This window comes from Prionailurus viverrinus, chromosome F1 (genome assembly GCF_022837055.1).
Source record: "Prionailurus viverrinus isolate Anna chromosome F1, UM_Priviv_1.0, whole genome shotgun sequence".
In the NCBI taxonomy this organism is placed as follows: Eukaryota; Metazoa; Chordata; class Mammalia; order Carnivora; family Felidae; genus Prionailurus; species Prionailurus viverrinus.
The window spans coordinates 24,741,484-24,758,311 of NC_062577.1; the positions used below are offsets into that span (position 1 = coordinate 24,741,484).

General features: G+C 35.8%; 1 protein-coding gene across 2 annotated transcripts in view; it reads right to left on the reverse strand.

Moving 5' to 3' along the window:
• XPR1 (xenotropic and polytropic retrovirus receptor 1) overlaps positions 1-16,828 on the reverse strand; it is a 212,828-nt gene that overhangs the window by 4,161 nt on the left and 191,839 nt on the right. For both annotated transcript variants that reach the window (XM_047840768.1, XM_047840767.1), the window contains exons 12-13: positions 9,893-10,059; positions 5,676-5,815 (exon numbers count right to left, since the gene is read on the reverse strand). In XM_047840768.1, coding sequence (XP_047696724.1) covers positions 5,676-5,815; positions 9,893-10,059 — 307 coding nt within the window. The remainder of the gene's footprint in view (positions 1-5,675; positions 5,816-9,892; positions 10,060-16,828) is intronic.

The window sequence follows — 16,828 nt, forward strand, 5'->3', positions numbered from 1 at the left end:
TGGTGTGGTGGGGAGGGGAGGGAATAAGAATGGCATAGACAAAAGGAAAATTCCAAGGGGAAAATACAGCAGCGGGATGGCTATGTGTCTGCAGTTCATGGCAGAGTCTAGGGCTGGAGACTGCATAAAGACAGTTATTTCAAGTCATGGGATTAAGATAAATGTAAGTGGAGGAAAGAAGAGGGCAGAGGATTCAACCCTGGAACACTCACAACATTTATAATTTGGGAAGAGGAAGAAGAGCCAGTAAAGGAGTTAAGAAGGAATAGCCAGGGAGACATAGGAGTTTGGCTTCTGAGAAATGACGTGAAAAAAGTAAAGTAAGGTCAGTACCAAGAACAGACACTGGATTTAGCAAAACAAAGAGGCAGTATGATACAAGAGCATAGATTCTGAACGACTGTCTAGATTCGAATCATGACTCCATCATTTCCTAGGTGTAATGACCTTGGATGAGTTACTTAACCTATGCTTCAGTGTCATGAGGAACGTGGGACAGTAACAGTATCTACCTCAGAAGATTGTTCTGAGGAGTCAATAAGCTGATACACATAAAGGGCTCAGAACAGTGCCAGGCACATAGTGGGCAATACATGTTTGCTGCTATTGTTATTATTACTGTTATTATTAACACAAGATTATTAACACAAGCAATTTAGTTTGAGTATTGGGAAAAAAGACGAGTTGAATTAAAGGGAGAATGGGGGAGGAGTGTGAGAGTGGAGACAGCAAGTACAGACATCTTTTGAAGAGTTTTGTTGTAAAGGAGACAGAAATGGGCATGAATTGGAGGAGGAAAGTAGATTCAAAGGAAGCTCCTTGCTTTTGTTTTAAATGGGTGATAGAACATCTGAGTCTATTATTAAGCAGATAATTTTAAAGGAAAAATGAAATAAGAACCTCAAAAAGGAATTTTTTTTTATCTGTAAAAAAACATTTTTTTTTTTTCAATTTATAAAGCAGCATCATATGTGGAAGAGAAAGAAGTGGGAAGGGAGTAGGTCTTATAGTGATGGAGAGTTTCAGGTCCTAGACCTAGAGATTTGGGAAAGTGAAGAAGAGGGGTTGACACATGGTTTGGAGAAAGTACTGACAGCAGCAAGCACAGTTTCCAGACGCTGTCTTATTTTATCAGACCACCCTGATAGATGTGCCCATCCTGACTCAGAGGAATGCTATACACATCTGAAAATATCTTTATTTCATTTTCACTTGTGAAACGTATTTCCAGTGGATAAAGAGTTCTAGGTAGGCAATTGTTTTCTTTCAGCACATTGAAAATATCATTTTATACTTTCTTTTTTTAAGTAGGCTCCATGACCAGCATGGAGCCCAATGTGGGGCTTTTACTTATGACCCTGGGATCAAGACCCGAGCTGAGCTCAAGAGTCAGATGCTTAACTGAGCCACCCAGGGGCCTCTGAAAATATCATTTTAATGACTTCTGGTTTTCATTGTTACTTTTGAGAAGTCAGCTGTTAAACTGCCATTTCTCTGACGTTAATCCTTTTTTTTTAAAGGATTTGACGATAATCCTGCTTTTTTAAAAAAATAAGCATTTTAATTCAAGTATACTATAGATATACAAAAGTGTGCAAATTATTAAGTGTGCAACCTGGTTATTATAAAGTGATCACACTTTATAATTACCACTCAGAAATAAAAAAAAAATATAACATTATCACACCCCCAAAGCTGCCTTTAGGTGCCGTCCTATGTTCTAGAGAGTTTACTGATTTACCTTTCTTATTGATTTATCTTTCTTATTCATTCACGCATTCATTTATTTCTAATGTTTACTTATTTTTGAGAGAGAGACAGGAGGCAGAGAGAGAGAGAGAGAGAGAGAGAGAGAGAGAGAGAGAGAGAACCCAAAGTGGGCTCTGTTGCTGACAGGGGGAGAGCCCAATGGCAGGGCTTGAACTGTGAGATCACGACCTGAGTCAAAGTCAAATGCTTAATCTGACTGAGCCACCCAGGTGCCCCATACCTTTCATATTTAGTTCTGCAACGGAATAGATTTTGTATACAGTATGCGGTGAGAGTCAAGATTCATTTTCCCCCCATATGGACAGCCAGCTCAGTTGATTCAATATCACTTACTAAAGAACCTCTTTTTCTCCACTATTATTTAGTCACTTTTGTCATAAATCAGGTAATGTCAATGTATGTGTGGAACTGTTTCTGGACTCCCTTTTCTGTTCCAGTGGACCATTTGCCTATTCTTTCACTAACACTAGACACTGTTTTAATTACAGTGGCTACATAGGAAGTCTTGATATTTGAGAGTATAAGTCCTATAACTTTTTTCTTTTCAGCATAGTCTTGGCTACTTTTTTTTTTTTTAATGTTTATTCATTTTTGAGAGACAGAGGGACAGAACATGAGCAGGGGAGGGGCAGAGAGAGAGGGAAAAACAGAATCTGAAGCAGGCTCCAGGCTCTGAGTTGTCAGCAGAGAGCCTGACGTGGGGCTCAAACTCATGAACCACGAGATCATGACCTGAGCTGAGGTTGGATGCTCAACCAACTGAGTCACCCAAGTGCCCCTAGTCTTGGCTATTCTTGATCCTTACTGTTTCCATGTAAATTATAGAATTGGCTTGTCAATTTTCATACACATAATCATTCATTAAATTTATTCCTAGGTATTTGATATATTCTGATGCAACTCACAGTGGTATGTTTGCTAAAATTTCATTTTCTAGTTGCTTGGGACTGTTTGTTAGAACATTACATTTTTATTTATATTAACCTTATATTCAGGGACATAGCTATGCTTATTTTAAAGCTTTTGTGTAAATTCTTTTGAATTTTCTGCATATGCAATCATGTCATGGGTGAGTAATTAGTTTTATTTTTTCCGTTCTAATTCTTACACTGTCTCCCCAATGCACTACCTATGTTTTCAGTATGATGTTAAAAACAAGTCACAACAGGCATAATAATCTCATTCCTGATCTCAAGGGAGAGCTTACAGTGTTTTCCCATTAAATATGACCTTATTTATGTTTTTTGTAGATAATATTTAAATTATTTATGAACAAGTATTGACTTTTCTCAGTATTGTTTTCTACATATCTGAAGATTTTTCTCCCTTTATTCTGTTAATGTGGTGAGTTAACACAGATTAATTTTTAAATGTTAGTGATTTTTGAATATTAAATCTCACATTCCTAGAATGAAACTAACTTGCGATGTACTATGCTATGATGTACTACGCTTTTTATATACTGTTGGATTCACTAGCTAATATTTTCTTCAGGAGTTTTGCATTTCTTTACAAGAGACAGACTGGTCTTCCTTGGAATGTTCTCCTAGGTTTAGAGATCAAAGCCATGCTGGTTGGACAAAATGGAACTGGGAAGTGTTCCTTTTATTGCCTCTTTTCTCTGGAAGAGTTTTGTGTAAAACTGGTAACATTTCCCACATTTCTGGAGGAATTCCTTGGGCCTACCATTTTCCTCATGAGAAGTTTAATATGAATATAATTTCTTTAACAGATATAAGCCTATCAGATTTTCTATTTTATTGGTTTTGATAAACAGTGCTTCTCAAGGAATTTGTCCATTCCATGTCAATTTTTAAGGTTTATTTATTATTTTTGAGGGAGACAGAGGGAGACACAGAATCTGAAGCAGGCTCCACGTTCTGAGCTGTTGGCACAGAGCCTGACATGGGACTCAAACTCACGAACTGAGAGATCATGACCTGAGCCAAAGTCGGACGCCTAACCGACTGAGCCACCCAGGTACCCCTCCATGTAAATTTTTTAACTTACTGGCATAAAATATATCTTGAGGATTTTTCTATTTGTAATTTGTGCATTCTTTCCTCTTTTGCTTAATCATTCATGTTTAGGGGTACCTGGGTAGCTCAGTCGGTTGAGTGTCCAACTCTTGGTTTTGGCTCAGGTCATGACTTCATAGTTTGTGGGATCAAGCCCCACTTTGGGCTCTGTGCTGACAGTGTGGACCCTGCTTGGGATTCTATCTCTCCCTCTTTCTCTGCCCCTACCCTGCTGGCACTCTCTCTCTCTCTCAAAATAAAAATAAACATTAATAAAAAAGTCATGTTTAGACATTTATCAATTTTATTCGTCTTTTTAAAGAACTAACTTTGGCTTGTTAATTTTCTCGACTTTGTTTTCTATTCCATTAATTTCTGTTCTTTATGTTTCCTTGCTTCTACTTTCATTTGGGTTTGATTTGCTGTTTTAAAATCTTCTGAAGCCAAAGCATAAGAGACTCTTAAGAACTGAGAACAAACTGAGGGTTGATGGGGGGTGGGAGGCAGGGGAGGGTGGGTGATGGGTATTGAGGAGGGCACCTTTCGGGATGAACACTGGGTGTTGTATGGAAACCAATTTGACAATAAATTTCATAAAAAAAAAATAAAATCTTCTTGAAGCTGTATATTTAACCAATGTATACACTTAAAGCTATATACATTGCCTTCTAAGCATGGCTTTAGCTGCATTTTCTTCTGTCACATTATCAGTTTCATTATGTTTAAAATATTTTAAAATTTCCATTACAATTTCAACTTTGACCCCTGGGTTATTTAGACATGTATTGCTTGATTTCTAAACATTTGGAAATTTTCAGTTATCTTTTTGTGATTTCAGTCCTCTGAAATTTGTTGAAACTTACTTTACGGCCTAGCATGCGGTTAATTTTGGTAAATGTTCTACATGCAAATAAAAGAATGTGTATTTAGTAGTTGAATGCAGTGCTCCATATATGTCAATTAGGTCAAGTTGGTTAATTAAACTATTACTGAGAAAAGTATGTTAGAATCTTCCCCTAAAATTGTAAATTCACCTACTTCTATTTTTTACCAATGTCAGCTTTTTTTTTTTTTTTTGTTTAACATATTTTTAGGCTATGTTATTAGGTGCATACAAATTTGAACTTGTTATCACAACTGAATCTCAAAATTGCTAGGTTTGGCAAATATACTTAGTGCAAAATTAGCTTTAGTGCTTTGCTTACCTTTAGGGTATCTGCTTTTACTTAGATTTTGGGCTATCTTGTTAGATTACTGATGTTTTTAGGAAGGCTTAAAAAACAATTCCTCTGGAATTTTTATTGTTTCCAGTGAGAAGGCTGCCTCCTGAATAACCCAGAATGCCAAATTGCAAATAATGATTCTCAAAAGATTTTTATTTTAATTTCTAAGACTTTTTTTTTTTTTTTAAGAGAGAAGAGAGAGAGAGAGAGAGAGATAGGAAGTGGGGGAGAGGGACAGAAGGTTAGAGAGAGGGAATTTTAGACAAGCTCCATGCTCAGTGTGGAGCCAGACATGGGGCTCAGTCCCATGACCCTGGGATCATGACCTGAGCCAAAATCAAGAGTCAGATACTCAACCAACTGAGCCAGGCAGGCACCCCTGTTTTAAGGCTTTTTACCTCCCAATTTCCACTCATGAACCTTCCAATGGAGCCCAATTCTAAAAAAGCTTAAAAGCCATCATTAGTAATTATTTTAACTTTCCAAGAATTAATCTTTTAGATCTTCAAGTAGGATTTCCCAACTCTGAGGCTAATGAGAAGTTTGAGAAAAGTTAGAAAATTTAAGCCTTTCAAGTATATGTTTTAATGAATTCTAATTTGTAAGTACTGGGGGTTTTTTTTAGGGGAAAAAACTTTGATAGACTTTTTGGTAGTTTGCTTACCGGAAAACCTCAAGAGGAGCAAAGACAGTAGCAATGATGTCCCCAGAATGAGGCAACAATGTCATGGAGGTAATTGAGATTTGGATAGTCCAAGCAAAGCGCAGAATCACATCCTCTATGATGGCACAGTAGTAATAGGCCTGAGGAACAATAAGCAAATTGAGTACACTTACCATTATGTTTCTCACAAATAAGCATACCTGTCACAGCACCAAGACTCACACATGTCCCATCAACAAGCACAGATTAAAGAGGAAAAATGGTTTTATTTTTATTTTACTGTTTTAGAAGATCTCACCAATTTAATTTTTCTCATAAATAGTACAATATTCAAAATGAAGTTTTACTGCATTTCATTAATCACTTAACAAATATATTTTATTCTCATATTGTATACCATGCTCTCTTTTAGACCCTAGAAATATAAGCCAGATGAGATCCTTGATCTGACTGAGATTATAAAGTGTACATCATATACTAATAATGACTCAATAGCAAAAAGATCAGCAGATTCATTAACTGTCATTTGTACTTTTATTCTCAAATTGCTTCACTCTGCATTTGAAGGAAGTTTTTTGCCTTGTTTTTTGACATCATTAAATAAAATGAAACTTGGATATCATACACATGGTTAAATTTAAGGAATGTTCTATTTTTACATGAGAAAGACAGCATTCAATAATTTTTTTCAAGTGCTAGTACCTAGTATCTAGGCATCCAATTTTAGCTATACAAAAGTTTTAAGTACACAAACTGCCAATAGACCAGAACTATAATTCATGGATTTGCTCATTCTTAATCTCTGGATAATCAGCTTTTTAAATATATGCATTTAAAAACTGGAAACTAGAACTGCTCTATATTACACCATAGCATTTATTTTTTTTTAAAAATTAACACAGGAATACTAGTCATGTTAGAAGGCTATTTAAAAAAAAAAAAAAAAAGCAGTCCGCTTGCCATCTTCTCCTCTCAGTCTCTACAATTTCAAAATTTGTAGCTATCTGTCCGAGGATTTATCCTCCATATTTCTAAATAATGTGTATATATTGCTATATCCTGGTTAATCAATTGTAGATGTTATCCACTGCTTATTATCATAAATCTTATGAAGATTTAAACATATTTACATTTCTCTGTTCCTTTCCCCATCCACCAGTGTAGCAATAATGCAGTTTTTTGATAAATTCACATGCAGTGAATTCATTATTAGGCTTCAGTAAAGAGCTACAATTTCATGTTACTTTAAGAGTCCATCTTAAACTGATCTACAGTTGACTATGTGGGGGCTCATGTTACCAAAAACATGGAAGTCTTTTGGGAGGAATAACTTAACATGAGGTCATGAGACAAAGAAAAGTTTTAATATGGAGATAACAAAGATACTTTCTGGACCTGGATGTGGTGCTCACTAATATGCACTGTTAATTCCTAGGAACTGATTTCAAGATTCATATAACTGTGTTCTTAAGTTTTAAATGAAGCTACACTGGACTCCACCAAAAGTTTCTTTTCCCTTTTCAAGGAGAATGAATCTTATTCCAATATCTGTCTTTTTAAAATTGAAAGGAATGTGGTGATCCAGCAGAACATTTTTCTTATAAATTTGCAAATTATAATGGAGGAAAGCATATACTTTATTTTCTAGGGTCATGAAAATATGCAGTAAGGAAACTGATTGAAAAACTGTATTCACTAATTTTATTACATAGAAACAAATAAGTTAGAACTATTTAAAAGGAGGCATGGATTAACATTTATATAAAGATACAAACAGTTCATCTAAGCAATCAGCATAAGAAGTAAATGTATTATATGGCTCAGTAAGATAAGAACCCAAGGAGCAATAAGGCATATGCATCTGGTGAGCACAAAAGTGCCATCATTAACCTGAGCTCATGTCTGCTCTCTGACTTGACCTTATTAACATTACTGATTTCTTTTCTTCCTTCCTTCCTTTTTTTTTTTTTTTGAAGATTTTTTTTTAAGTAATCTCTACACCCAACATGGGGCTCGATCAAGATCAAGAATCACATGCCCCACTGACTGAGCCAGCCAGGTGTCCCGATTTTTTCTTCAAACGAGATTTACAAAGATATGTCTAGTACCTAGGCCATATATTCCAAATTTGCACATTGGAATTATTGCTATAGCTTATATAAAAAAGATCAGTCTTTTCTGTCTTCATTTGCTTATGTGAAGTTACCCTACTCATTCTTTGTACCCACTCTCCTACCATCCATCTTCAGTCGTCACATGTGAAAACAGCCTTCCCTACTCACCAACTGAATATTACATTTTTACACACTTTTCAAAGTACGGTTTTGAGGTAGTGATGACATTTTGACATAGTATGAAGTATTAGTGACCCAATCTATACATCCCCCCCCATCACAGAATTTTAGAACTGGGAAAGGATCAAGAGATAATCTAATAGAAGAGAATACACTGTAGTATAGTTGCCTAAAGTTACGTAGCTAGTTAGTGAGAGACCTGGGATCAGAATTCACTTACCAGGATTTCTAGTTCACTGTTTAATTTCTTTCAGTATTTGAGTAAAGATACTCTTGGTCTTTTGACTTTTTAATTCAGGTCCTCCTGCCCAAATACAGATAAAATCCTAAAATAATTCCTAAGGAACTATCCATGTATTTTCAGACTACATTGGCACTCCACATTAACAAAAACCAGCTGAAGTAAATGAAAAGAGCAGTCTTCTTGATGCACTGAAGGAGTCAGGCACTTCCTTTCCTTTGTGCTCTCAAAGCCTTGCTCATTCAGTCAAGTATTTATTCACTGACTCCACAAATATTAAGTCTACTATATGCCAGGAACTATGTTGGGCAGTGAGGGATATGAATACCTAAGCAGATAATTATAATACAATGTGATAATTGCTGTAACAGAAGTTTGTAGAGGGTAAAATGGGATTAGGACAAATGGCTAAATATGCTTGGAAAAATAGTCTTTTTAGAGACCGTAACACTTAAGCTGACTTTTTAAAAGGAGGAACAGGAGAGGATGTGGGGAAAAAGAAACTCTTGTGCACTGTTGGTGGCAATGCAATTGGTGCTACCACTGAGGAAAACAGTATGGAGAAAAAGAAACAGAAATACCATAAGATTCAGTAATTCCATTACTGGGTATTTACCCAAAGAAAACAAAAACACTAATACAAAAAGATACCTGTATTCCTTTGTTTTACTGAAGAATTATTTACAACAGCCAAGACATGGAAGCAACCCAAGTATCCACTGATGATGAATGGATAAAGATGTATACACACACACACACACACACACACACACACACACACACACACACACTGGACAATTTATTCCTCAGCTATAAAAAGGATGAGATACTGTCATTTACAACAATATGGATGGACCTGAAGGTACTATGCTAAGTGAAATAAGTCAGAAGAGCAAGACAAATACCATATGATTTCACTTATGGGGACTCTAAAAAACAAATTAATAAACAAAAAGCATAAACAGACCCATAAATACACAGAACAAACTTATAGTTGCCGGAGCGGTGGGAGGTAAAGGAATGGACAAAATGGGTGAAGGGGAGTGGAAGGATACAGGCTTCAGATAGGGAGTAAATAGGTCACTAGGGTGAAAGGTACAGCACAGGGGTTACAGTCAACAGTATTATAACAGTGCTACATGGTGAAGGGTGGTAGCTACACTTGTGAGCATAGCCGAACATACAGAGTTGTTGAATCACTGTGTTGTACACATGAAACTAATGTAACACTCTGTCAATGATAACTTCACTTAAAAATAAATAAAATGAAAAAGGAGGAGCAAGAGTTTGCATGGCAGACAAAGGGGAGAGAAGAGGGTATCTGAGATAGAGGGAACTACATGTCAAAATTAGGTCACAAATTTTGTAAGTTATTTATTCTTCTGTTCTAGACTTTACCACATTTGCAATTTGTCTACTTACCTGTTTAACATAGTTTATGGCCTCTTTGAGAACCAGAACTTTACTTTGTTTTTATTTTCTATAGTGCCTAGCAGTTGGTAAAAACCTGACATTTTTGTTGACAGAATGCATTAGTATTTTTTGGTAATTAGTTGTTTTTCTTCTAAGTATATTAGGTTGGGATTAGGTATGTATCATAATAGGGTTTAGCTGGTGATACACTTGAGTTTTTGGGTTTTTTTTTTTTTTTTTAAAACAAATACAAACACTTTTGTACATACTTTTTGGGGGTATACAATCTCTTCCCGGAGAAAGGTGTTTTCTCCAGCATTCTTATCAAAGAGACCCCAGTCCATCTTCAGATCCCAGATGAGGGTATAGCAGGAACTGATGATACAAAACACAATCCAAAGGTAAAAGAATACCATGGTGTCTGAGTGACCTCGCTCTAAAGAAAATGGAAAAGTAAAAGAGAAAATTACTAGATTAAAGTAAAATTCTTCATTAAATAAACTCATTTAAAAAGCAGATTCTTTCTTTATACAGCTCCATAAAGGAAGTAAGATTTTATATAAATATCCCTGGTTAGGGACACTAATAGAAGTTAAATAGTAAATCTGATTCTCCTGAAGTACAAAGGAATCATCAAGCATTTATCAAGTACATATAATTTGTACAGATGTGCATTTTTGGAGGCTGTATGCTGAATACATAAAAATCCAAATAACTGCAATGGAAGTTTTGAATATTACAAAAGATGTCATTTTAATTTTTGCCATCAGGTGGCAGGTTAGGGTCAAAGATGAAAAAAAATTATGAAACCCCACTAGTAAGAAATGTATCACATGTGTTTCAACAAATTCTTACATTGTTTTTATTTTAGAACATTTCCTTGGTACACTTAGATCTTGTCAATACTTACTGTGAAGGCAACTAGATAATTTTAATTCTAGATAAAATGCCAGAAAGCAACAGACTGATGAGGAATTTATCCTTAAGGACATATATAAAAGCAAATTTCTCTCATTCACAAAGCATATTTTTGCTTCTTTAGAGGTTGTTTATAGATACAAAATGCTGGGAACACTATAAAGTACACTAAATCAGAATAAAATAATTTGTGTATGTACTTATATAATTTAGTATTTTTCACTCTTAAGTACTTCATATATTCTCTAAGGAAATTCTTTGCGAAGTTTTGAGAGTCATCATGATGTTATTTGTGTTCTCTAGGTGCAGGATATAGGTATATAACTACTAATACAGTCCTCAATTATCAGGAAAAAGAGTTATGAAACATCTAATTCAAAAAAGTTAAAATTTTGGTTAGTTTCCCAAAGGTATAGAAAATAAGGATGTATCATGCCCTAACCACAATCCTTCCTATTACAATAAATTAAAGGGTGCCTGGCTGGCTGAATTGGAAGAGTATGTGACTCCTGATCTCCGGGTTGTGAATTCAAGCCCCATACTGGGTGTAGAGATTACTAAAAAAATAAATAAACTTAAAAAAATAAAATTCTTCCTACTGAAACAAGTTTTTATTAATCATTTTTAGGTATTAAAATATTAATTGAGTACAGTATGATTCAAAGGCACCCTTTAGAAATTTATATTACAGTGAGTGAAAATAGCCATTTGTTATTGATAAACTTGAGCTCAAAATGAAGTATAAACAAAGCACTAGGGGAACATCAAGGAGAACAGGAATGTTTCCAACAGCAGGAAATAAGGGGAAGTAGCATTTGAGTTATTTGTAGAAGAATAAACAGTGTTACAAAAGTCAGGCAGATGAGGCAAGGACATTCAAAGCTGAAGGAAGATAATGAACAGTCCTAAGGGTGGGAAAGTACAGGTGTGTTTGAGGAGCTGCAAGTAATCTAAATATAGTGTGGATGAAATATGGAGGATATAAGATAAGGGGTCTGATTTAAAATGAGGCTGGAGGGGCATCTTGGTGGCTCAGTTGGTGAAGCATCTGACTCTTGATTTCAGCTCAGTTCATGATCTCACCGTTTGTGAGAAGGAGCCCCACATTGGGCTCAGTGCCGACAGCACAGACCCTGCTTAGGATTCTCTCTCTCTCTTTCAAAATAAGTAAATAATAAAAAAAAGAGGCTTAAAAAATAAATAAAATGAGACAGGAAAAGACACTTGGGGTCTGACTATGGAATGCTCTCTTGGCACTTAAGATCAGATCTGTATTTAAAAAAAAATAAGCTGGCAGGTTGCCTGCATCAGAATTACAGCTGATTTTAAAAATACAGATATGTTAGAGTTCTAGTGTTAATCAGTTCATACCAGCTCATAAGAACTGACTGTTATATTTTCAAAACTAAGCTGATTGTTAAAGTTATTATTAAAAATTAAATTACATAAACTTACAATTAGTTCTATAAAAGCAAAGGTAATAACTCAAAATTCATTACTTCCTAATTAATTTACTGAATTTTGCTTTTATCTTTTTTTGGATTATGGCATGTTTATTTTATCTGTATAATGGGAATATTATATAATGCTGTGCTGATATACATCTTTTCCCAACATTCAATGTTATCTTAGTAGCTTAACCTGGCTATGGTGGAAGTATTTACACCATGGAAATCAACAAACACTACAAATCAGTACCTCTTATCCCTACTCCTACCTAAGAGCTGGCACAACACTGTTTAGCTTCTTCTGGACCCAGAAACCAATACTTTTTAAATGGTCCACAGTGATACTAATGAACAGTCAAGCTTAGACATAAACACATTTTCAGGTTTAAACTATTTCTTTTTTTTTAATTTCTTTTTAATGTTTATTTATTCTTGAGAGAGAGAGTGACAGAGTGCAAGCAGGGGAGGGGCAGAAAGAGAGGGAGACACAGATTTTGAAGCAGGCTTCCAGGCTCTGAGCTGTCAGCACAGAGCCCGACGTGAGGCTCGAACTCGTGAACACAAGATCATGACCTAAGCAGAAGTCAGACACTTAAACAACTGAGACACCCAGTTGAGCCAGGTTTAAACTATTTCCACAAAAACTCTTCTTCACCAATTGTGTTGAATATTTATACTACAACATTGTGCCACATAAATTATCAATATAAAAGGCCTAACAAAATATTTACTTCTCTAGTTTAGTTGGATGTGTTCTGACATGTTTATTTCACTCTATAGACAGAGTCTAGCTAAGTATTATTCAGTAAGCAACATCATGATTGCATTAAAAATTTTTATAACTTATCTACTAAGGTTTGCAAAGAATAAAGCAAATTCAGCACTTTAATAAAGTTCACACTGTTTCTATATTTTCAAAACAAGATCAACACAAAGAGAGAAAGACAAGCAACTTAACTGTAAATTATATCTGCAACTCTTTCTTTAAAAAGTGAATGCATGGGGCGCCTGGGTGGCGCAGTCAGTTAAGCGTCCGACTTCAGCCAGGTCACTATCTCACGGTCCGTGAGTTCGAGCCCTGCGTCAGGCTCTGGGCTGATGGCTCAGAGCCTGGAGCCTGTTTCCGATTCTGTGTCTCCCTCTCTCTCTGCCCCTCCCCCGTTCATGCTCTGTCTCTCTCTGTCCCAAAAATAAAATAAATGTTGAAAAAAAAAAAAAAAGTGAATGCTTGGGCGCCTGGTGGCTCAATTGGTTAAGCGTCCAACTTCGGCTCAGGTCATGATCTCGTGGTTTGTGGGATTGAGCCCTGCGTCAGGCTCTATGCTGATGGCTCAGAGCCTGGAGCCTGTTTCGGATTCTGTGTCTCCCTCTCTCTCTGCCCCTCCCCCGCTCATGCTCTGTCTCTTTCTGTCTCTCAAAAATAAATAAATTCAAAAACAATTTTTTTTAATTAAAAATTAAAAAAAAAAAAAAAAGAAATTTAAGGGGCTCCTGGGTGGCTCAGTCAGTTAAGCATCCGACTTCGGCTCAGGTCATGATCTCATGGTTCGTGGGTTTGAGCCCTGCGTCAGGCTCTGTGCTGACAGCTCAGAGCCTGAAGCCTGCTTCCTACCCTGTGTCTCCCTCTCTCTGTGTCCCTCCCCCACTCGTGCCTTGTCTCCACCTCTCTCTCCAAAAATGAATAAACATTAAAAAAAAATAAAATAAATTAAAATTAAAAAGTGAATGCTTACTATGTGCCAGGCACTTTATATACATTATCTCATTTCATTTTCACAATAAACTATATTTCTGTTTTCTAGTAAAAGTAATGAAATGAGAATAAACAGATATTCATCAAGAGATAAAAAATTAGTATTTCTCAAGTAAGTTCAGGTAACATCAAGTTTTTACTGAAAGCTGATTTTCTAATTACTAAAGAAATCATCAAATTCAAATTATTATATAAAAGGAGATTGTATGTGGGGGGGGAGTTCAAAAGAAAAGAATTAATAATGAAACAAAAATCAATGTGCTAGTTTTTTTGATGTCTTAGCTTTTAAACACAAGTCCTATTCTTAGAGTGTAATTCTTAAAATGATATAATGGGTCAAGTGTTTCTTTCCTTTCTAAGCTCATATTATTTCCATGAAATTTCTGTGAAACACATACAAGGCCTTACTCACTTTTTAAAAGGCAGGTATTCCAACAGATTATTTTGGAATAAGAAATGTTTTACTTTACTTCTTCAAATAATGATTAGCATATACCTAGTCTACATGTGTTACATTTTGGTCTCTTTTTAATTATTACCCTTATTTGATCTTTCCCATCTCCCAAATGAGGAGTGCTTTTCCCTGAAATCATCTGCCTTTATTGGTATTCAGGGACTGCACTAGAAAGATATTATCACTTTAGGCAAGCAATTACATCTAATTCTCTCTTGGCTAACTCTGGTAGCCCACTTTAGTGATGTTCAGAATCACAGAAAATCAAGTCATTGCTATTCTACCCTGGGCTTCTATTATACACCCACCATGTTAGAAGCATAATTCATGCTGGAAATATTTATGGCAATGGTATCTACTGAATCTAAAACAAATAAAAACAAGCTTCTTAGGGTTTTGTACCCATCATTATCATAAAAGGGATAAAACAAAATAACATGTTAGGAAAAGTGCTGAGAGAGAAACCAGGAAAATTACATATGAAAATCATCCTGAACCACGTTTCAGGAAAGACATTTGGTTTTATTGTATTTTTTTTTTCAGGGAAGGTATTTTAAAAAATGAAAAAAGTGGGACTGTGTTAAGAGAAAGTGAATGGTGTTCTTTTCAACCAAAATCTTTCAACCAGTAAACTGTTTTTTAATCTGAAATTAAATTGAAAAACAAAATAGACTGGACACTGTTTTCAAAACCCAAACCTACACAGGCAAGCTGAGTTATGAACGAGTTTGGCATCTAGCAAATCCAGTTTTAGTCCCATAACCTAAAACATCAAAACACTAAACTGTAAGATTAATATGGTTCTCTAAAAATTAATAGATATAATACTTCCTTGATCTTTAGTGTGTATGTATGTTTCTTTTTAATTTTAGAGACACAGTGAGTGTGTGAGCAAGGGAGAGGGAAAGGGGGGGGGAGAGAGAGAGGTGGGGGGAAAGGGAGAGGGAGAGAGAGAGGTGGGGGGGAAAGGGAGGGAGAGGGAGAGGGAGAGGGAGAGGGAGAGAGGGAGAGAGGGAGAGAGGGAGAGAGAGAGAGAGAGAGAGAGAGAGAGAGAGAGAGAGAGAGAATGAATATCTTAAGCAGGTTCCACGCTCAGCTCAGAGCCCGACATGGGGCTCAATCCACAACCCTGGAATCATAACCTGATCTAAAATCAAGAGTTGGATGCTCAACTGACTGAGCCACCCAGGCTCCCCTGTTTTAGTTAAAATGTGAGGTCACATGTATTATACCTTCTTAGGTGATTATCATATTTATCCTCAGAACAGGCAAGAAGACATTATTATTCCTGTTTTATAGTTAAGAAAGCTTAAATTTCGAGAGATAGTAAGTGGAAAGATAACTGGATTTGAAGTGAGAAAATCTGGGTCTGAATCCAGACTCTGCCTCTTTCCAACTCTGTGATTATAGAGAATCCATAATCTTAAAATGATTGAGACAAAAATGGAAATCATTAGGGGTGCCTGGGTAGCTCAGTCAGTTAAGCATCGGGCTTGGGCTCAGGTCATGATCTCACAGCCCCACGTTGGGCTCTGTGCTGACAGCTCAGAGCCTGGAGCCTGCTTTGGAATCTGTGTCCTCATCTCTCTCTGCCCTCCCCTGCTCATGTTCTGTCTCTCAAAAATAAATAAACATTAAAAAAATTAAAGAAAAAAAAGGAAATCATTAGGTCTACGGATAAATGAGGAAACTAGAAATAGGAATCTTTATCCAAGGAACTTTTTTGTACTAGTCAGCTTTCTCTATGTCCATCTCAATTCTAAAATGAAAAGGCAGTTCTATAAAACCATGAAGTAATATTAAAAACATTTCTATGGTCTGTGAAAAACAGAATTTAAATACTATACACATATTACTTCATTCTGTATATAAAATTATGTTTGTAGAAAAAGACAGAGGTGTCTATCCCTGATAAAGGAAGATTATTAAGGGGAGTCACTTTCAAGCATTTCTGAATTTTCTGAATTCTATTTTTATAGTGATATATACACATCCATGTTTTACTTGTATAATTAAGAAGAAAAAGAAAAAAGTGGGCTAAGGAAAATAGTTGCTATTAGGGTAGTGACATTTTAGAGAAAACTTAAACAAGTCTTTAATACTGCTACATTGTTTTTATAATAAAAAATAGTACAGAGGAATTCATTTTTTCATGCAACAAATGTTTAATGTCTACTATAAGCTGCATTGTTTACTATATAGTTATAAGATTAACTCAAAAGACAAATTTATTTCTATATTTAACAAACATATGGTGAATGTCTACTGGGTTCCAGGTATATTTTAGAGAATGGGGATGTATATAGTGACGAACTATTAAGGGCTTAAGTGTAAAAGAAAAGAGTTATAAAATAAAAACACAGCACGTAAGTACAAATGTAGAACTGTGCATAGTGGAGGAAATCAATCAATAAACCAGGCTTTCAGGAGGGGTAACAGCCAGGAAAAACTTCCTGAAGGAGGTACTACTTGAGTGGAGTCTTGAAAGTTAACAATCTTGAGTTAAATAGGTTTATGAGGCAGAGAGAGAGAGCCATGTCAAACAGTGTAGAAACCAGCCATCCATCCATCCATCCATCCACCCATCCATCCAGTGAGTGAGCACCTACTACATGCACATGGTAGTAAATCT